This window comes from Motacilla alba, chromosome 2 (assembly GCF_015832195.1).
Source record: "Motacilla alba alba isolate MOTALB_02 chromosome 2, Motacilla_alba_V1.0_pri, whole genome shotgun sequence".
Lineage (NCBI taxonomy): Eukaryota > Metazoa > Chordata > Aves > Passeriformes > Motacillidae > Motacilla > Motacilla alba.
This window is the reverse complement of record NC_052017.1, coordinates 138,849,161-138,870,570: the sequence shown is the minus strand read 5'-3', so window position 1 is coordinate 138,870,570 and position 21,410 is coordinate 138,849,161. Positions and strand designations below refer to the sequence as shown.

General features: G+C 36.6%; 2 protein-coding genes across 6 annotated transcripts in view; one reads left to right on the top strand and one right to left on the bottom strand.

Moving 5' to 3' along the window:
* LOC119697839 (MDM2 binding protein) overlaps positions 1-13,880 on the bottom strand; it is a 30,278-nt gene extending 16,398 nt beyond the window's left edge. For 2 of the 4 annotated variants that reach the window (XM_038129164.1, XM_038129167.1), the window contains exons 1-13: positions 13,757-13,880; positions 13,272-13,352; positions 12,175-12,248; positions 11,915-12,060; positions 11,420-11,478; positions 10,418-10,562; positions 9,108-9,225; positions 8,439-8,573; positions 7,545-7,639; positions 6,686-6,758; positions 5,391-5,508; positions 2,379-2,552; positions 1,145-1,258 (exon numbers count right to left, since the gene is read on the bottom strand). In XM_038129164.1, the coding sequence (XP_037985092.1) occupies positions 1,145-1,258; positions 2,379-2,552; positions 5,391-5,508; positions 6,686-6,758; positions 7,545-7,639; positions 8,439-8,573; positions 9,108-9,225; positions 10,418-10,562; positions 11,420-11,478; positions 11,915-12,060; positions 12,175-12,248; positions 13,272-13,352; positions 13,757-13,832 (1,408 nt within the window). In that variant the 5' untranslated portion in view covers positions 13,833-13,880. The remainder of the gene's footprint in view (positions 1-1,144; positions 1,259-2,378; positions 2,553-5,390; positions 5,509-6,685; positions 6,759-7,544; positions 7,640-8,438; positions 8,574-9,107; positions 9,226-10,417; positions 10,563-11,419; positions 11,479-11,914; positions 12,061-12,174; positions 12,249-13,271; positions 13,353-13,756) is intronic. The other 2 variants (XM_038129166.1, XM_038129168.1) reach the window with 1 other exon arrangement.
* Positions 13,826-21,410, top strand: part of MRPL13 (mitochondrial ribosomal protein L13) — a 28,649-nt gene continuing 21,064 nt past the window's right edge. The window contains exons 1-4 of one of the 2 annotated variants that reach the window (XM_038129171.1): positions 13,826-13,976; positions 14,546-14,669; positions 17,417-17,510; positions 19,058-19,118. In XM_038129171.1, coding sequence (XP_037985099.1) covers positions 13,950-13,976; positions 14,546-14,669; positions 17,417-17,510; positions 19,058-19,118 — 306 coding nt within the window. In that variant the 5' untranslated portion in view covers positions 13,826-13,949. Of the gene's footprint in view, positions 13,977-14,018; positions 14,403-14,545; positions 14,670-17,416; positions 17,511-19,057; positions 19,119-21,410 lie in introns of those variants that run through there. The other variant, XM_038129170.1, reaches the window with a different exon arrangement.

The following is a 21,410-nucleotide window of genomic DNA, read 5'->3' as shown; positions in this document are numbered from 1 at the left end:
ATCCCCACCCAAATCCAGTAACACAAATTAACTTGACACTTACCATTGTACCAGTAAGACATGGGTGGTTTATTCCAAAGACAAGTGAAAAACAGCAGTGAGAATAGGTGAAGTCACACATGATTCATGTTTTTACAGTCCTTTAACTTCTGGATATATGCATTTCTGAGTACATCCATGTTTGAATCCCCCACAGACAAACACCTGGACTTGCTGAGTCACTGATAGCCTGTTCTGGTCTCTTTGGTCATAATATCAAGGGTCAGGTAATTCTGGTGTGATTTAGGACAATCAGTGAATCCCAACTGCTCCCACTCAGCCTCTTAATGGAAATGGGTGACCCACTCAAAAGAAACTAAAACACAAGCTCTAAAGCAAGCCCAGCTTCAGGGTTGAAGCAGACAGGAATCTGAGAATGACCAAGTTAGCAGGAGGTGTGGGGTGGGAGACAAGACTACTTACAGAAATCTTTTTTCCTTTAAGCTGCTATTCTGTTAATGATAATACACTTAAATTACCTCCACAGCACACCATTTTCAATAAGCCAGCCAATCTCTCTGAAGCATTTTTTTTCTTTTAATTGAGTCTCTTTAAGCAATGGACTTAAGATGGAAAAAAAATCAGGACACTCAAATGTACTTCTCTGCAAAGTCATAAAAATCTGAGGAGGACGATCCTTCAAGTTTTTATTATGAATGATGCATCATGATAAATCTAACAAATCTCCAATGCATGGTATTCCTCTGCTGCTTAAGACTTTTCAAAGAAAGAATAAAATTTTTAAAAGTTGAAAAACCCAAACCAGAATTATTATTTTTGTAGAAGGCATATCCAGCAGTAAAGGATTTTGGGGAAATCATCACAGAATTGCATAGAATTATTTCAACGCTATGCTCAAAAATTCAGAGTATTCATGTTACAACCACCAGCACCAATTCAGTGCTCTCTTTTCCATTTTCTGACAGATAATCATGGATTTACTTCAAAGTTTCTTTTTAAACTTCTGCTATTTCTTCACAAAGTAATCAACACACTTTGGTTGTCAAACAGCTTCAGTTTTGTAAGGTGAGCCATCGCATCCCATTTGAAATAAAGACCTTTTAAATACTAGTTTGAGAATTACCATAGCTTTCCCTTTACTTACTGAGATACTCCTCCAAGGCAAACACTTGGAGACGAGACAGTTTTGTTTCTCTCTGTACAATATCCTCACCACAATAGCATGGCAGAGACCTTATCAAGTCAGAAATATGAAAGCCTGTAAAGATCAGGACAAATTTTTATTACAAATCTCTCTTTTGGGTCATTACTTAATAGAAGATATAAACATAGGAAACATAAAAATCTCATATTCAAAAGAAACAACCAGACTTTCAAATACAGCTAACCATTGAAAACTCAAACTAATTAATTCCAATTGAACATCAAAGAGATGCCTGACTATTTTTGAATTTCTGTACAAAACCTGTATAATGACAACACAACATGACTAACATTTGAAGAAGGTAAAAAGATACTAAGTTTGATACCAGGGAAGAAAAGTTTTCTCCCAACATATGGTCAAGGACTTTCAGTCTTCTGACACTGCACTAATGGGATTTTAATTAGGATAAATGGCTGAGTAGTCAGTCATATCACACACAGATTTATTTCAATAATAAGGAATTAAGTAGATAAGATGCAGGTCACTGTGCTCCTTTTCCCTGCCAGTGTTACTGAAACAAATACAGGCGTTAGTAGAGTTATCTGGCAGGTGTAGCTGTAACATGACAACTACTCCATGATAAATGGCTGCATACCTGCTCTTCCCTAGTGGAGCAGTTAGGATAGGAGTGCCAGCTCATACCCTAAACACTCTGCAGTAGCATCAACATCAGCAAAAGGACTGAAGGTTATAACAAAACTCAACTTGTCTACTGGCCTTGCAGCTTATATTTCAAATCATCAGTGAAACAGGACTTTCAAGAGATATTTACACAGATTTCTGGCATGGGCTGGTCAGTCTTTACACCAACAACACACACTTTCTAAACTTTAAGCTTTCACAAATTTGTTTTGCAATAATATTACCTGTACGTGCCTTTACAATAAACAATTTTCAACTTATCTCAATTATGAGAAATAACTGACAATAACTTTGCATAGTCAATTTTAAAAATACGGTAGCAGTAAATTCTGTGAATAAATAAGCTCGTACCATATTTTCTTACGGGTCTGGAAAAATATTCTTAAAAGACACTTTCATAAAAAATATAATATTCCTCCTTGTTTTCCCTCCTTTAATACTGACTGGAGTGAATAAAAGGAAGTTACAAAATTTAGAACTTACCATTGGCCTGCATTCAGACACTCATTAATAAATAAGTAATTACTCTTACCTGACTCTGTTTCTTCTGCTTTTGCCTTCAGCTTTCCATTTACTGCAGCAAGAGTGGCCATCCCATTGATCTGACCAGCTGAATGAATCAAGGTTGCTTTACATCCTCCAGAGCCATTGCCTTGTAGCAAGAAATAGTATCGGCAAGATTCTCCTTTCAGTTCAATTTCTGGAACTTAACAAACATCAAGACTTAACTCTGAAACACTCTCAGGAAAACATCTTTAAAACAAACTATAATCCACCATCAAAATTCTTTCATTTGCTTTCTTCTGTACTGTGAGAAATCTTACTAATCACCAACGAAGAGCTCTTTAACTGGGCTAAGTAACATCATACCTTTAACTGGCAAAGTTACATTTTTACCATGAAACAACAAAGAGAAGTTTCTGTTCTGCTGGGTAAAAACAGGCCTTTTTGAATATGTGCATCGAAATAATGTAAGTGTTCAATGGACAAACATACAACCATAGAAGAAAAGGAAGTACGGTACACACTCTTCCCAAGGACGCTGCATTATTCATTAATAAAAGCTTCACTCCCTGCTTTACCCTTGTGCCTGGATGAAAGATAAAGACATTCTATTTTTGAACACTGCATATAGTATGCAGTTATGAAAGTAAATTAATGTGGGACCTGACAGTAACAGCGAAAGTATGCGTTTGCTATCTTTTCACACAGAAAACATTTTATAGCACCTTGGAAGACATAGCAATCAAGATAATGAATAAGTCTTGCTGTACTAAGTTTCAAAAGTCAAATATTTTAATTTCATAAGATATTTGCAGTACTGTCTCAATAATTAACTCTATGGGAACTTAACATTTATTAGTATCATAAATTTTTGTTAGCAACAAATAATATAATCCTGAGTTCGTTGAAAATTTATAACTGGACATGGGAAAAGAGGGAAAACCCCACTACCTCAATACATGAATTCAAAGAAAGAAAAAAGAACAATAAAGAAAAAATGTTCTAGAAACGTTGTCATATTGTCCTGTTTTCCATGTCATTTGAAATATATTCCTTTTCCAGTTTATCTTGGCATCTCAAAGAATACCAAGAATTATACCTTCCCACAGAGGGAAGAGATTAAGGATTCACAAATCCTTAGTACACTCAGATTAGTGGTACCCACTAAAAAATCAACAGTTTTCAACTAAACAGGTAAATACATTTAAAAAGCCATGTTTCTCCTTCTATTGTAAATTTTACTCAAGAGGCTTAATAAGAACCTATTGTGTATCACTGATCACACAATAACTAATTCTTGTACAACACCTTTCTACTGCACAGGAGAAATAGCCTGCAGGCACTGAGTCTCTCGTGCTCGTTTGGCTGCATCAGTAGTATCTCTCCAACAAATACAAATGCTGTTGCTGTGACCAGCTCTACACCCTCCATACTCTACCACTTCCAAACATGCAGAAGTAACTTTAAATCTGTATAATGCTGATGCTGTTTGGGTTTTTGCCTTTTTGCTTTTATATGTTCTCTGTATTCTTCACACATACATTTACAACTCTGTCAACTATTGTATTAGTAGCTCGTTTTCCCAATACTTTTCCACGGCCTTTCCCTAACTAGAAAGACAAAAAGCCAGAGTCCAAGCCCCAGGATGTACAAGGCTCTGTGCTATCTTGGCTCTTCCTGGGAACCAAGGCCCAGAACAACTCTTCAAGAACATTTTTATGGACAAAGTACAACTAGTGGTGAAGGGTGGGCTCCAAAGAAGGGGCTTGACCTGGGGGAAATTACATTACCACTTGTCCCCCTAAGTGGTTTTTATCAATTATGCTTATTTCCTTAAACCTATAAATGTATTCATCCCTGGGGACAGGGTGGGCTTTTGTGGACATCTTTCCATAACTGCCTCTGAAGGCCTTCATTAAAGATCCTCTTTTACATTACCTCCTTGCTAAAATTATCTCAAGTTTCATTTTCAGGTGGGGAAAAAGGCAACACTGCCAGCACCCATTCCATAATTAAGCTTCTGTCCTGTTACACAACTCTTCCTAATTCCACCCAATTTTTTCCTATCCCTAAACCTGAAAAAAATATCAGTCACAAATATGAGACATCCTGATCTGCATACTTGTTTAAAAAATTTGACTGAAGTTGGCAACAGAAATAGTCACTGTTCCTTGGAATCTACATTAATTACATATTAGACCATGTATAAATGATGACATAATGAAAGAAGGCAGAATCCAGCACTTCATTCTGTCCTAGGTAAGTACTTTAAGCACCAGGTTACCACCAAGTTCCTTTCAGCCTGATGTTTTCAAATGCCTGCAAACTCCAGTCACTGCTGGTACAATGCTTCCACTTGCAGGGCCATTTACTGGCCAGCTTTTTACTGAGAAATTTCCCCCAGCCTTGGTCTGCACCGATTCTCTTCTCCCACTTTCTGAATCAGATTTCTAAGCACTGACGCAGGGTGTGAGAGTCAGCTGCCATCACTGCAGCCCTACAGGGAGCACGTTCTCAACCACAGGTTTAGCACAATGGCTCCCAGGTGAATGGAGGCATTCAGCATTTCTTAATAGTCTGTATTTTCCCAGAAAGAGATTGAAATTAAATGCAAGTGCACTAAAGAACCTCTGGAAATGCCTAAGCAAGAAGGGAAGCACCTCAGTGAAGCAGACTGCAATTCCATCTGCAGAAGTAAGCCTCTCCACCATGGATTTTACATCACCTTAGAAAGATGTGTGGAAATTGGATCTGAACTGACAGACGGGACATAAAAATGGTTTAAAGGAGATGCCTTGTTTCCCCAAAGCTTGCCATGATGTTACCACTTTTCTTCCTACAAGTTTGTACAGCTGATTCACCAAATCTTCTTGTGTCAATGAAGATTACAATCACTGATTTGATTTCATTGAAGTTAGAGAGAGAACACAGAAAAAACTCAACATATATATATATATATATATACACACACACACACACACATATATATATATATATATATATACATACATACATACACAACCAAACAAAATACACGTACCAGAAATGACCTTGGGTTTCTTAGCCATATATTCCTTCCATTTCTTGGTGCCCAGCTGGGCAGGAGATGGGATCACTACACTGCTTACATTACATGGCAATGTAAATAAAGCTCCCACCTAATTAGAGAGAGCAAATATAACACATGCAATATTAGTGAAACCTGTTTTACACTTCATTCTTGAGCTACTGATTTGGCATTATTTCAAATCTAGTTGAACTGAAGAAAAACATCTCCACTTAACATACCTGTCATTCATATCAATCAAAATGGAACTGCATTTGACACAAAAGCTGTAAAAATTGTGTTTACTTTTTGGTCCAATTGAGAGATCATTAACTGCTGAATTTCCATTTCATACATAAAAAAGGTATTTATTATGTATTGCAAGTGTCTCCAAAGCCAGGCTACAAACGTTTTTGCAGAGCAGTATCCAGAATAAAACAATAATTTGAGGATAATAGATGGCATCCGTGACTCTGCCTTCCTAGGAAAATAATTTGGTTTTTTATTTTCCTTCCTACATATTACCCTTGTCTCTTAACCAGATACTGGACTATATCTATGTTTCTACACAGACTTCAGGCCAGTGAGCACTAACACAAAAGTTGCAGACATATTTGAATACTCAAGCAATTAAGCAATGCTATTACAGGTATTAGAAAAGCCTACACATGTGCAATATTTCCAGTAGCAGACTGAAAGAAATCCCTATGAAAAACTGTTATTTTCAAAATATATTCAATTCAACATATGCAGACTCTAAAAAGTAACCTGAGAATGCGTTTTCATTGTTTGGGTTCCTTCTTAGAAACACTAGTAGAATTGCAAGCCCTATACTCTGGCTATGAATAATCTCACTATCATTCCAAGGCACAGGAATGAGGTAAAAAGTAGGACTTTAAATGTTTCATGAACTCTTTTTATGAGAATATGCAGAATATGCACATATAAAATAAAAAAGCTTACAATTTCACAGTAGCAAGATACATTTTGTAGGCTGCACACATGCCTGCCTTTTGCTAAAAAAATCAATAGCTGAATTACAATAGCACAGAAATTATCTGTCATGATAGGATTAGAAAATGTTTTAGGAGATTGAAACTTAGCTGAGATAAAGAGAAAACTGTTCAGTCGGTATGTATAGCATGGACCTTTGATATCCACATTTGCTTCAGAACTAAATATTGAAAAAGTTTAGACAGAGACCAGGTTTAAAAATATTATTCCCATATCTTTTATAAGCAATATACATACCTTAATTTTTCTGCTATACATAAATAAAAAGGTTTTACCTTCCCAGAGAGAAAAGAAATCTGGTCCAAAAGCAGTGTAGATGCCTCCTTGGTACTCTTTCTTGACAGGCTCCTGAACAGAACAGTTTAAGGAACCTCATCTTCACAAAGAACTATGCACCTCTATTTTACAAATCACATTACCATCATATTTGAAAGAAGACTGCAGGCATCTAATTTTTGATACTACTGTATCACAAAACATAAAAAACTCACCTTTACAGGTAAAGTGATACTCTTGAAAATGTTATATGACAAAATACTCCACTGACATCTCTATTATAGGCTGACAGGAACAGATATTTAGATATTCAAAATCACAGGAGGCTTATACATCCTAAGGTATTATCGGTACACCAAGACTAGAACCAAAAGTACATACTTTTAAAAACCAATAATAATATATCTTGAGATCTCTGCAGCACACACATTCAAAAGAGAACTCCTCTGCTAAACCTTGCCACAGATTTTGCTGCTGCACAATAAAAACATGATTTGTAAACAAATGTCCCTATATTGTGAAGCATGCTACATTCATTCATTAGAAAGGCTTGAGGCTTTTTTAAAACTTACACAGAATAAACCTTTCTCTATTCTTTTCCCACAAAGAGCATGCACATCAACAGACAAATTATATGTGCAGTAGTATCAACAACACATGGTTACCACTGATGTAACTTAAATTTCAAAATTAAAAAATCCAGTTGTGAAGAATGACTGTGACTATTTTGGCAGGCTAGAATGGAATGAGCCCTTGCATATCCTCATCTCTCTGTTGCTTGCATGGGTAGATGATGATCTTTTTCTTTCTGCTATAGACAATTATCAGTAGTAGTTTAGATCCATAAAAAAAGGATACAGCTCAAACTCCAGATCTGATATAAAAATGGAAGGTAGATCAGAGAGCACCACCACCTGTAGAAACTCCAGCGCAGGGCCATAGTAATGAAAAACCTGAAAAGAGATCGAATAAAAACCTATATATATATATAACACTATTTATGATGTTATATCAGCAGAAGTTCAAGTGTTTTGCTGGAGGTATTAGCCTTGCAGATAATATCTGAAAGAGGTATAAAGGAATACAAAAACATTTCACATCATACTAAATTATATAAAAAAAGGAAGGTATTTAATTTTTTTTAGTAAATCTGACTTTGTAGAATGTCAACAATGTGCACCAAATGAGTTACCCAAAATAATAAGTTACTCTTAACCAAAATAAAATATGATCTACCAGGAAGAGACAAATGCAATACAAAATGCACGTTTTAACAATGAAAATAACAAACTCCAAACCAATACCAATTTTCATAATGCTCATTTTTGTTTTCATCAACACATATGATTCTGGAGTTACCATCAATAATATACTTCCAGTAGAAAACATGAAACATCAAGAGTATTAAAAAAAAAAAAAAACAACAAAAAACCCAAACTTTTAAAATCAAGTGGGAATGGTTAGATAAATACAGAATTCATAATTTAATTATTATGAGTATTAAACTGAACAAAGTCTCAATTTCTATTTGAAAAAAATCTACTGTTGTATTCATAAGAACAAACAGATTAAGTTTTAAGGACCTGTTTTGACAACACAGGTGTACAAAAGAAGTATGCCTCAATTTTATCCAATAATTACTTCTCTACTTAACTTTCAGTTCTGACTAAGATTTCCCCAATTACTAATTTTCTCCGGAAAGTAAAACAGATGAATTCTAAAACTCAAAGAAAGATCAAGAATAATACTTGCTTCTGGCAAAGTATCAGTATTCCTCAACTGGCACTCTTTTTTAGCAGCAAAGCAAGAACTTAAATTTGCAGTCCTGAATGTCTTGGGTGAAGTGCTCTTTATACAAAATTCTGGAAAATCTACTCCTGATCCAAACTGGAAAAAAAAAGAAGATAAATGTGTCAAAAAGAAATAAAAAATTATTTCTCTTCAGCCAGTTAGATGTGTTATTTTTAAAAATTAATTCTTTTTATCAGACCTGTAGAACTAAGAAAAAGACTATACTTAGATAACCAACTATTAAATCCAAAACCATAATACTGAAAATGTAAACAATGTCACAAAGCTCTCAGGTTTTGCAGAAACAGTAAACATATGCTTGCAACAATGACTTACAGTTACATGACAATGATTTGTGACAGACACAAAAAAATCTAATTGTGAACAGTAAGTTTTTAAAAAATATTTCAGTGGGGAGCATCTGAATTTCTGAAGTTCAGATCTTGATGCACTGATCTGATTTATCATTTCATCCTGCCACTCACCCAGACACATTACACATCACCTTTGAATTACACAGTTGAAACCAAATTTGGCTTAAAGCATAATGTGCACTGCATAATAAATGCTTTAAATGAGGTATACAGATGCTTTTAAAAAATAACCTCCACAATATAAAAGTTATTTTACCTTTCTTTCCCATATCTGAATCTTTCCTCTCCAGAGTTCATTTAAATCAATAATATTCATTATATCATCTGAAGATACGAAGTCTGCTGACAGATAGTCTGCAATCTTTTGCCAACTACTGTAAAAAATATCAAAGAATTAATCTTACTGAATTTAACATTACAAATAAACATGCAGAGCAGTTTGACTGAATTTACCTACGACCTCTTAGCATGGAGCAATCTTGTGTATGTCAAGACAGACAATAAAGTTTTATAAAAGCTCTACATTCCACAAAGTAAAAAAAAAAAAAAAAATTATAGAATTTCTCCTTCAGGGCCTGTAAAGGAAGTTTTTCATATGCTCCACCAAAGTGACAGCAAAGAACTTTGACATCAAATAGGACTGCCAAGAGCAAGCTGCAAGCACAATGTAGTAATTTTGGGTGCTAGAATCTGCAGCAAAGCCTGGCAGCCATCAGTGGGGCTATCACTGGTCTGTCCAGATGGTTTGTAGTTAACCCTCTAAATGGAGATATGACTGCAGCACAAGCATTATCCAAATTCAACAAGACAGAGAACAGCCAGTATTTTATGGGTTCTGCTGGAAGTCTGTCTTCTAAGGGAAATCAGCACCATCAACAGAATAGGAAGAATAAGTGAAATAACTTTCATCAGAGATCATCTATACCCAAATTATCTCACTTTACATAAAAGGCAGCAGAAAAATTTATTCAGTCAATGAGCACTGAGATCAAGCATTCATGGAAGTCACTGAGCAACTTTCTTGTCCTCCACATACCTCAGGAAAATACTGTATAGTAAGTATATTGCTTATTCTATCCAAGGACTGAACATTAACCTTTTTAAACAGTTTTATTATTTTAGGATTAAGTTTAACCATGTATTCTATGAAGCAAATTTCAATCTTTTGGGCATGGAGGGGAAGGAAAGTGGAGACCTTGCCAAGTTGTTCAGTATCCACACAATCATTCACTTCAAGAGATAAAAACCCCAAATCACTGTGGTTTATATGGTGAGATATATCATGGCCTTTACATGTCAATTAGAGGAGGACAGTAAGTAAATTACTGGAATTAATTTCAACTTGAATTGAAATTTGCTTTTTTGCCTGCTTCTCTGGTTAGGACATGCATTTACAATGAATCAGGTCGAGTAATTCCTCACCTCATACAATAAGAGACAACTAATTTAAGTATTTTCCAAGTATACACACAAAGTACCCAACAGGCTGTTTTTATTTCAACCCACTGATCTATGCTAACACAAAGCAGAAATGACCTTGTTTTAGCCCTGAAATAAATGCCATACCCTTTAGCATCACTTGCAGCAATAGTGATCTGTGCAGAGTGCCACTCTCTCAGGTGTTTCAGGGCACCAACAGCAGGTAAGCAGTCCTTTAACTTGGGTCCATCACACTCAACAGCCTGCAGGATTACATCAACCATTGCTCTGCCTATAAAATAGTTGTGTATGACTTAAAGTATCATGATTCAGTACATTTTTTAGTCATTTAAAGATAGAACAGTATTGGTTATCATTGACTGCACTAAAACCAGCAAAAAGATCAATTATCTTCAGGATTTAAAACACTTTTCACACATTTTAGCTCATCACTTGCTGCTCCTCTTTGATGAACACAAAATATTTCACCATTCCCTCTGTGACAGTGGTTGTGCCCTGTTCTCCTCTCTCACTCAGCACTGATAGATGAGTTTTGTCTCCTGTACAACTAAGCTATGTCCTTTTCCTACTTTTAACAATCTAAGCTGCTATTTTTCATTCTTCTTGAGTTCCTTTGTTGTCCCAAATCAACTCTACAACATTATATAACCCTAACATGCAAGGTGATATGTATCTCCAGTGTACAAAATCCCAATCCAACAGTTGTGATGTATTTTCCTCCTCATCTTTTTGGCTCACAAGCAAGCAGTTATCAAATCAGATGTCAGCCTGAGATCAACATCTTCCTTTTTTTACAAGAAATTTCTTGTGTTGAGTTTGGTATTGCTTACTGTCTATGATTACTTTGGTGCCATTTCAGATAGATAAATTTATTATATAAATAGCTATTTTAAACTCTTCTGAACTACAGCCCGCCAAAGAAACAAGCAGCAAACTAGTCCTCAAGCTGATCTGCAATGCCAACCATGCTCAAGTTCTAAACTACCTTCAAGAGCTGTATTAAGTTAATTTAGCTACTAAACTAAGGTTCTCTGAACTTTTCCATTCACTATCCTTTTACCAGATGAGTTTTAGATCATTAACTAACAAGATAAACTCTAATGAGATTGGTTTTTAAAGACAGATTACCTGGGGCAGGCAATTTATCAGCTAATTGATGCAGACTTTCAGCAGCTTCATCATAGATACTAAAAATGAAGAACAAAAAGTTACAACTAATGAATGGTACCTGATGTAAGTATCTTACATCTTTAAAACTCTGCACAAACATACCTAGGCTATGAGCAATCATCTCCTCTTTTACTAAGACAGAAGTAGGCCTAATGACAACAAAATAATCTGAAGTAAAACTGGAATTAGGATTCAAAAGGAATTAGCAAGAAATTTTTGTATATATAACATTGGCTGTTAGGAAACTATTCAGTTATCCTATAAAATGATCTCTAAACAAATTAAAGCTATGCTAAACAAAATAAAAGTGTTTTCAGTACTAGTAGGGGATTGTTCATAGTTAACTCTTGCTTTAGTACTAACTCTCACTTGTTAAACTTTCTTGATCCCCTTGGGTCATTGCTGATAGATGTCAGATCACTGTTCTTTAAATAAAAATAATAACACACATACTCAGTCAGAGACAGTGATTCCTGACTGTTACTGTCATCTTCCTCAAAATTTTGTGTGGTTCCCAGGTTCTCGTCAATGCTTGCTTGGTAAGAGTCTTCATTTTTCTGTGCATCAACATTTATTTCCTCCCAGTCAGAACTGCAGAACTAATCAAACAAAAAGACTTAAATAAGCAAAAAGAGTTTTGAACATCACAGTTTTAGCTTGTTCTACAGTCAGGCAGGCAGTTGAGGAACTTATACTCTATGAATTTGTCTTACCTGATAATAACCACAAATGATATGACTTGCAAAATACCATTTCTTTGCGCATGGAATACCAGCCACTGAGCAAGCTGCAAAGAGATGAAACGATTATTTTAATTAATCAATTCACTACAATCTAGTCTTCCCATTATAATGAACATCCCTGTTAAAAGACTCTGTAAGTCATCTAATGTGCAACAATTACTTGAGTTCTACTTTCCTTTGGCACTGTAATTAACCTCTAAACATACTGAAGTGTAGGTAAGTGTCTTGGCAAGTGTCTATTACTGACCCTCTGACTGTTAGTAAGTAAGAAAACATTTGACCTCTTCTCTGTTCTGGGTAATATTGTTTTCTCTTTGCATGATCTGTATCAGACCTGAACTAAGCAACACCTTTCATAAATATGATTTAGAGTTCACAAAACCAGATGCTCTGTCAACATTTCTATGCAATAAAAAGCACAGAAGTTGAAAACAGCTTAACATTCCCATCTCCATAAATTATAAGAGCTTATCGTGGTTTTCCCATATAAATCCCAATTATATGACATCTATGACATGATGAGCTTATAACAGTAGACATCCAAACCAAGTAAAGAAGAAAGCATTTTTTTAATTAAAAAACCCCAAAACAACAAAACACAAACACAGAGCCCCTATAAGTACTAAAGCAGACCTTAAGACATCTATTCTAAGGTAAAAAATGATTTAATATTCATGGATTAAGGTTCTGAATTGTTACCCAACAGACAAGTATTGTTTCTACTGTAAAAACTAGAAGACATTTTAAGAGTAACTATAATATCACACTTCCCACTGACTTGAGAATCAAGCCCTTTCCTACTCTTCCTTGCTCAACTGGACTGAAATCTGTCAACTGTTCAAAACCCTTCCCCTTTGTTTCTCACAACCAATCAATCTAATAATCTCCTAACACCTTAGCTGCTGAAATGATGTCAGTTTCTCTATAGAAACAGGAGAGCAGGAACAAGCCCACACCACAGCAATTGGGTATACCTAAATTTCTGACTTGTTTCCCCTGACAGAACATGCATAGGCCAAATTCCTCAATAGCACTTGCCCTACCTTGCTGTGCATTGCCATATTTACCTGGGAATATGCTCACATCTGCATTTATAGATGCATTACAACTTTTTTTCAGGAACTGATACATGTCTGCAGCAGTCCCAGCTGGAAAAAGAAAAAAAAAAAATCTTAAAACTATTGAATTATGGAAGTTAAATCTTACTTTCTTGCAAATGCAGTATAAAGTTCAGTGTGATATTAGAAAGTGAATTTAGGGAAGAAGGGGGAAAGCGGTTGGTTGGGGTTTTTAAAAGAACTATCACCCGCAGACATACAATTTAAAAAGACAAATTTTTCTATATTCTCCTTTAAGTCACGCTCAGGAAGGCATTACGGAGTTACATGGCATCGTCGCAATAAAGCAGAAACCCCCTGAAGTTTCTGCAGGTTAAAGGCACCAAAGACTCTCAGCCTGAAAGCAAAGGGGTGTTTAGGGAGGCAGGAGCCAGCAGAGCCCCGCGGACGCCAGAGCAGCGCCCGCCCGGGCCCAGCGCCGTCCCCTGCGGTACCTGCGGCGGTGGCTGCAGCGGGCCCGCCCTGGGCCCTGCGCTCGGCCCAGCTCAGGAGCAGCACGTAGCGGTCCATGGCCGGCCGGGGCCGCGGCGGGCGCCGCTCCGAAGCTCCCGCGCTGCCGCCCGGGCACCGCCCTCCGCAGGGCAGCGCTTCCGCTTCCCGCGGCCCCGGCGCGGCGCTCCCTGCGCGATGGCGAGTTACAGCCGGGCGGCCCAGGTGAGCGCCGCCTCCCCCGCGGGCCCTGCGGGGCCGCCGCTGCCTCCGGGACGGGGCCCCGGGGCCGTGAGGGAGCGGGCGGGCACCGAGGATCCGCAGGCCCCGGGGCCGCCCCCGGTGCCCGGCCTGAGGGCGCCGCTGGCAGGAGCCGCTGTGTGCGACGCGGCCGGGGGACGGGGACAGCCGCGGCTCGGGCTGTGCGCGGGCTGAAAGCTGCGTGTGAGGGAGCCCTGCACCGCGAGGGGAGGAGACCTTGGGCGTTCAGTATCCTGCAGCGGTGTTGCGGTTCATGTGGCGATAATGGAAGCTTGCAGCAGGAGACCTGCATTTTTGAAACAAAGCCCTCAGGGCCGGTCACCGATCAGTGGTGTCACCCTTGTACATCGCTCTGCAGTGGGTGTATCGCAGTGCTCCCTCCATTTAAAGGTTATTTGGAGGGGGTGGTGCTGCATATCAATATTTCTTCTAGTATTTTTTGAATGTAAAAGAAGTGTCGATTTAATTGAGGAAGATTCATTACGGTGGTGTGAGCTTTCCCTGTGATAAGTACTGACCCTCTTTCTTTTCAGCAATGGGCTACTTTTGGTAGAGCCTGGTACCTCCTCGATGCGAAGATGCAGCCCCCAGGAAAAATAGCAGCTGCCACTGTAATCAGGCTCGAAGGCAGACATAAACCTATTTATCATGCACTAAGTGAGTACTGCAGTGGATGAAAGCAAATTTGCTTTTCTTCAACATGCATGTTTCTTCCAATTTCAGTTTTAACATCAAGCCTGATACAAAAGATTTCATTTATCAATTGTTTATAAACTACTGATTAATTTGTTTTCTTTCTCATCTTTTTCCATCATATCCATCCACAACCTAATGTTGTTTCTTTACCAATACATATGAAGGATGTTACGAATTTGTAATTAATTTTGAGTAACTGAATTACAATAGGTTCTTCTTTCATTTTTTAAAAAACCTCAGAATATGTTTTGTTGATCTTAAATATAAAGATTTAGTTTATAGTGCATATAAATAAATATCTGAGTGCTTCCTTTCAGTACATGCCCAGGACCACAGTCTTGGAGTGCTTCATTCTAATAAGGTGCCAAGCAGTCCTGTTTTCATGAGGCAGTGGGCACAAACTGAAACACAGGGTGCTGTGAACATCAGATAAGATATTTTTTGCTGTGAGAGTAATGGGAAGTTATTGCCCAATAGGTGGTGAAGTCTCCATCTGTAGAGATTTTCAGAAGCTGGTCCTGCTTTGAGCAGTGGGTTGAGATGACATGACCTTCAAAGTCTCCTTCCTGCCTCACACATTCTGTGATGAGGAGACTGGGACCTGTCCTTAAATGGGTGACATTGTTGAAAGGTGTCTGGTTGAAACAAAACCATCATTTTGTTTTTCTGCAAATTAAAGATTCAGCTATAAAGATGCATCTGTAATCCTGTTCATTACCTGTAATGCTGTAGTGCGTGTCTCATGAGGATAAGCATTTTATAAATAATAAAAAGTTGATCTTTCACACCACTGGTACAATGTTTCCTGTAGTACCCATGCAGATTTTTCCTGAGGCATTACTGTAACATATTGGAAGCCTTGAAGTTGGCTCATACATGTTGAAGGGTATGTAGTAAAATTATATTCGCTCTATTTCACAATGGGAGTTAGGATTTTTAGGGTTGTCAAGACCTTTAAATGTCAGAGTTCTGCCGTTGCAAATTTTGTTGTATCCACAAGATGTCACTGGAGACTTAAGGCTGTCTTGAGAAATAAAGCAGATGCTGGGAGGAAAGTGCTTTGGTTACCCTGTGCCAAAGAACTTTGATACCTTTATGTCTGTGAAGTTACAAAGTCTTGGGAAGTATTTCAAGGATAACTTCATTTTGTTTAAAATGTTGTGTAAATCAGTACTAATTGCTTTGCACATGTTGACACCAATTGGTTGGTTAGTGCTTCTGAGACATTTAGGAGAGCAAAGTATGCAGGAACTTGTGCTTTATGTACTTGATGCTTCTTTAGCTTCTTTTTTTGAACTGACAAGTATTTTAGTATCTGTGAGATAACAACTCCCTGGACAGAGTTTTTATTGTTTTGTTTCTGATTTGGTATTTGTTAATCCAGTGTTCATGCAAGTGGAAAACTGTTGGCAGAAATTTCCTGAAGATGAATTTATTGTGTCTTTTTCCCAACCAAAACACTAAAAGGTCACAAAGTCTGGTGTCAGTTCCGTGATATTTATGAAGACATACAGTGTTTTTAGAACTGAACTGTCAGCCGTGAAAGGCTGCAGCAACAAAGATGTGTAAATTGCATTTGCACTTCAGTTATAATTGAAAGTGGAGCATTAAAAGAATGCAAGATTAAAAACTAATAAAAACCTTAAGGTGTGAAACTTGCTTTGATTAATTATGTGCTCCTATAAAAATGCATGGTCAATTTAAGCCTTGCTTTGTATAGCTGCTTTGTTACCTACTCAAAAATGTTTTCATCAAGTGAGCCTCCTCAAATCCTTGTGTTCTAATACGGTGATGCAAATGAGGCTGAACTTTGGAGAAATCATTTTCACTTTAGTTGAATGCCTGATTACGGCTTATATAGCTGATCAAGATCATTACTTCTGAAATTAAAAACTACATATTTTCTCCTATTTATGTGATATTTTTGAGATAATCAAGGTTCTGTTAGCACTTTATTACTACAGAACCAACTGTTTCTGGCAGGGTGTTGGGGATAGATTATAAACCTTGCACTTAAAGAACTTTTGATGTTAAAGTTGCTGGTATAACTCTAAATGTGTATATGCTGTAACATTTGCTTCTGTTGGATAGATGAAATTGTGGGGTTTTTCCCAACAGAGCTGTAGGGGGTGGTGGTTTTAGGGCTTTTTCCCCCTGCCACTTCCCTCAATGCAATATTTTTGTTTGTTTTACATATTTAGCCTGAGAGTGTAACTACTTAATAGAAGTATTTTTCGTACCCAAAATGTTCAGTCTTTGAGTAAACACAGATAATGTTTGATGAGAAAGTAAAATTAAAAAAATATTTAGGATCATCTGGAACTAACCTTTTTTCCCTGTTTTGTCAGTTGTTTGTTTGGGTTTTTTTTAATATAGATGTATATGCAGCATAATGTGTTGAATAGAGTAGAAATTTGCCTGGAGGCCAGATTTCCAAATCTTAGCTGAATATTTTAGGCATCTGGCCTGATGGTATTTTACCTGCTTAAATGCCTTCTGACCTGGTAGTACTAAAAATAGTAATTAAGGTTGGTATTTAAGTGCTGATTTGGATGGTGTGACTCAAAAAGCTGAGATCTTTAAATTTCAGTTTTATGGAAGGTGTATTTATATGCTGCTATGTATGTATTGCACACATAATAGTTGTTACTTTGATTGATTCCTTCTGGGGTTTTCTTTAATATCTTCCACTTACTTCCACCTTGCAGATGACTGTGGAGATCATGTTGTCATAATAAATACAAGACATATTGCTTTTTCTGGTAACAAATGGGAGCAGAAAGTATATTCTTCACATACTGGGTAAGCTTTATAGAAAACAAAGCTTGTGGTAATGAGCTTCTTTTAGGGCTTTTTGTTTGTTTGTTTGTTTGCATGTGTTATGATATTTTAAATGGCGTAAACCTTTTTTCCTTCTTTCTTTTTCTTTTCTTTTTGTTGTTTATTTTTTTATACTCAGTGTATGTTGCTAGGGAAATAATTGACTCAAAAGTAGTCAGAACAATTGAATAAGTTAACAGATTTGGTGAATGAGGTTGTGTCTTGTGTTAACCTCTGGAGCCAGTGATCTGGACTATTCTGTTTACTGTGTAATAGATGATGTTTCGATTGGCACATTTAAGATATATACACACACACATATATATATAGTCACCAACTTTAATTATTTCATCCTACCAAGACCTGTTTACCTAAGGGTAAATATTGAATCAGAGAATGAAATACAGTTGGAAGAACAATTTAAAAATTAAGTGCTCTCAAGCTGTAGTGATTTACAGTACATTGTTATACAGAGTAGTGTAAAATATGTTATTCTGGCAGACATAACTTGTTTACAGTGGAGTTGATGATCAGTGAAGTGCTCCTATTTTAAGCAGTGGTACTAATTCATAATAATCTCTGAGTGTCACAATGTATACAATTGAGGGATGAATAAATGAAAGCTAATTTTGTAGTGCTAGTGGTGCAATCCTGAAATTGCTGAATTGCTGAGAATTTCTTTTTCAGAGGTGATGGAAATTAGTGTGTGCTTTTTTTTGTCTCCATCTCCCCTATGACTTAAAATTTTCTCTAAAAACGTAACATGTATGTTAAAGCACTTGCTTAAGTACTTAAGTTGGTTTTGAATAAGTAAAAAGAACTGTACACTTAAAACTAATACTTAAGTCCATGCAGCTCAGTGGACGTGTCTTCATGATGCTGGGCCTATTTTCATTTCACTTAGGCTGATTCCTAGTAATGTAATTCAATCAAAAGGAAATGCAGCATTACCTTCCTTGTAATTTCTTACTCCATGCTATCATTCATTCAAAGCTTATGCAGAGATCTGAATTAGTGCAGCTTCAACATGTCATATAGGCTTTAGAAAGGTGGATCCATTGCAGTAAAATTAAAATTGTATTACTGTAGATATGCCAAGTCTTGCTAAGATTTTTTTAGAGTAGCAAGAAAATAATAAATACAGTTCAAAATGGATGTCTCTTATGTCAGCCACAGACTGGTTGTGAGTCTTGATCATCTGGAAATATTTCAGAGTTCTGCATATCTTATTTCTGTTGTATTCTATAGCTGTTATGGTATATTTAATAAGTAGTTTTAAAAACATATCCATCTGCTTGTGAAGCACGAAGTTTATCATACTCAAGTGAATAAACAAGAAAGCACAAATTGTGTTGAAATTAGATAGTTGACAAGGTAAATAAAATACAGATTTTGGGCTCATGAGAACAACTTCCTTTTTTGAGGGCCTGCAATACCATTACACCATTGTTCAAGAAGTAGTGATACTTTTGTTGACATCATGCTTGAGCATGTAGAATTAAGCTTGTACATTTGTTTTGTTTTTCTAGTTATCCTGGTGGTTTCAAGCAAGTGACAGCAACTCAGCTCCATTTGAAGGATCCAACTGCTGTAAGTGTTTTTCTCTTCTTCACTTTCATTTGTGAAACTAGTTAGTTTCCAGTTAATTAGTTCCCCTAAATGGGATCAATTACCTGCTTATCTAAAGTTAAATTACAAACATTCTACTAGTGGTTCGTAGAAGCTTGGCTTGTGACACCATTTTTGTAAACAATGTTTTCAGGGTTAGATTGTAAGTTGTGTATTTTTGTCATTCTTCCATGCTGTCCAAAGGAGCAAATCAAACTTGTTTACTTCACTAATTTTTCACTTATTTACTTCCTTTTAGTTTCAGGGGTCTGACCTTTCTCATAAGTGAACTGCCTCCAGTTTGACTGAGCTAAGCTGTATTTGAGCTTAATGACCCTACTGCTTTTTTAAGAGTCAGCAAGAATAATGCTAATCTTAAAAAAGTTAGAAAGTGCATCTGCCTCTTTTTCCCCGTGAAACTCAATGGTAGGTTTTAAGTGATGATTTTTTTAAAATCTTTTCTGAAATACTGTGTGTTCATGGTCTGTGAAAGAAATAGAAATGTTGATTATGTTGAACATAAACCCGTTTAGTGTGTTAGACTATTTTATATTCTGAAATACAGTGTTCATGTGTTTGTACTGATTAAAAAAATAGGGAGCCAGATATGAACATTTTGATGGACAGTATTGGAAGACTGCATTCTCTAAGTACTAATGTTTCAGAGCATGATACAAGACCCACAGAGATTAATAGACATTTATGTTTGGTTTTGACTTTGAAATGCTGTAGTTTGGGTCACTTTATATAAAAAAATATTCAAGTGTTTTTTCCTTTACCTAGAGAAATCTTTCTGCTGTAAAGTTCATGGGTTTTATCAATTATTTGGAAATCCTGGTTTGTCCCAAGTCTGCCTTATACAAGTGCAAGTACTCAATGAAAAAGTAATGATGAACTCGCTGGAAAAGTCCACCATATGAATTTGCCTGGTTTCTATTTTTACTGTCACAACTTCTTTAAATAAAATGAAACTAAATCCTACATTTCCATATAATGTTCTGTGTAGAATTTTTCAAAACAAATGCTTTTGCAAACAGCCTCTAAGATAGTTGTAATTCTTTTGGCAGTTACTGGTAGTTCCATGTCTAAAATGGATTCTTCAGTCTGTTTCATTTGAGCTTCAGGCAGATGCTGAGCACTGGGAGGCAGTGTAACACAACTTGTTAGGGCATGAGACTTGGATGTTCTCTAAATAACCTTCTGGCATTCGTTCTGAAATACCTCTTTTATTGCCAGACTCATAGATGAATTTTTCTGCAAACAGAAGAGGATTAAATGCATTGCCAAAAACCAAAGCATGTTGGACAAAGGTTCAGTAAATGGTGATGTGGCTCAAGCCTTGGTCTAATTTAGCAGCAGACACTATTTTTTTAACACAATGGTGGAGAATCTTCAGCAATTAACTCTGACATTCTATTGAAGATGAAGCATTCAGTTGCCTCTCTCATAAAAATATCTCAGACGTGTTTTTGTCATAATTAGTAGTAGTGGGTGGTAATTTGGCAAGATACATTCTGTATGTGTAGCTGTAATGGGTTTTTATGGCTAGAAAGATTTGTTTACTAGTTGAATTGTATTGGTGTGAAATGCATTGGGGTATGACAGAAATGGAAATTATGATGCTTTATTAGCAGGTTTTATTTTTAGAACTAGCTTTTAAAACCTTAAAAAGTAGTACTGTAAAGAGAACATCAGCCTAAGTAACATATATGCACCTTCAAATCATAATCTAAATGACACATAGTTATTATGGAGACTTTTAAAATCACTTTATTTCACTTCCTTTCTCTTTTAATCACATTAAATTCACTTCCTGTGAAGCCAGTGGAATCAGGAAGATTGTAGGAAGCAGGCTGTATTCTTCCTGTGGCATCCGAATCTTCATTTTGTGAAGTGTTACTTTCATTCTGGAGGCTACTGCTGTTTCTCTGCCCTTGGACTTACTGCCTCCTGCTAATTCATCCTGGTAGTGTTCATTAGGATGAGTCATCACTGCTTTTGGAAATAGTGCTGTTACAGAAATTAAGGCAGTAAATTAATGGAAGAGACTACTTCCAAGGCAGAGGATTTTGTAAACTTCCATGGTGCTGCATAGAGATTTTGCAATGGATTTGAGTATTTTCAGTTTATATAGGACTTCCTGAGTGTGTGTGTATATAGTAGGACTGCAGGAATGCTTAGCACTGTCTTTATTTACCTATGTCTCAATTCAAACATGCAAATCCCCAAGATAAATATTTTTCTATTAGTTTTGTTTCTAGTATACAGAGTCTT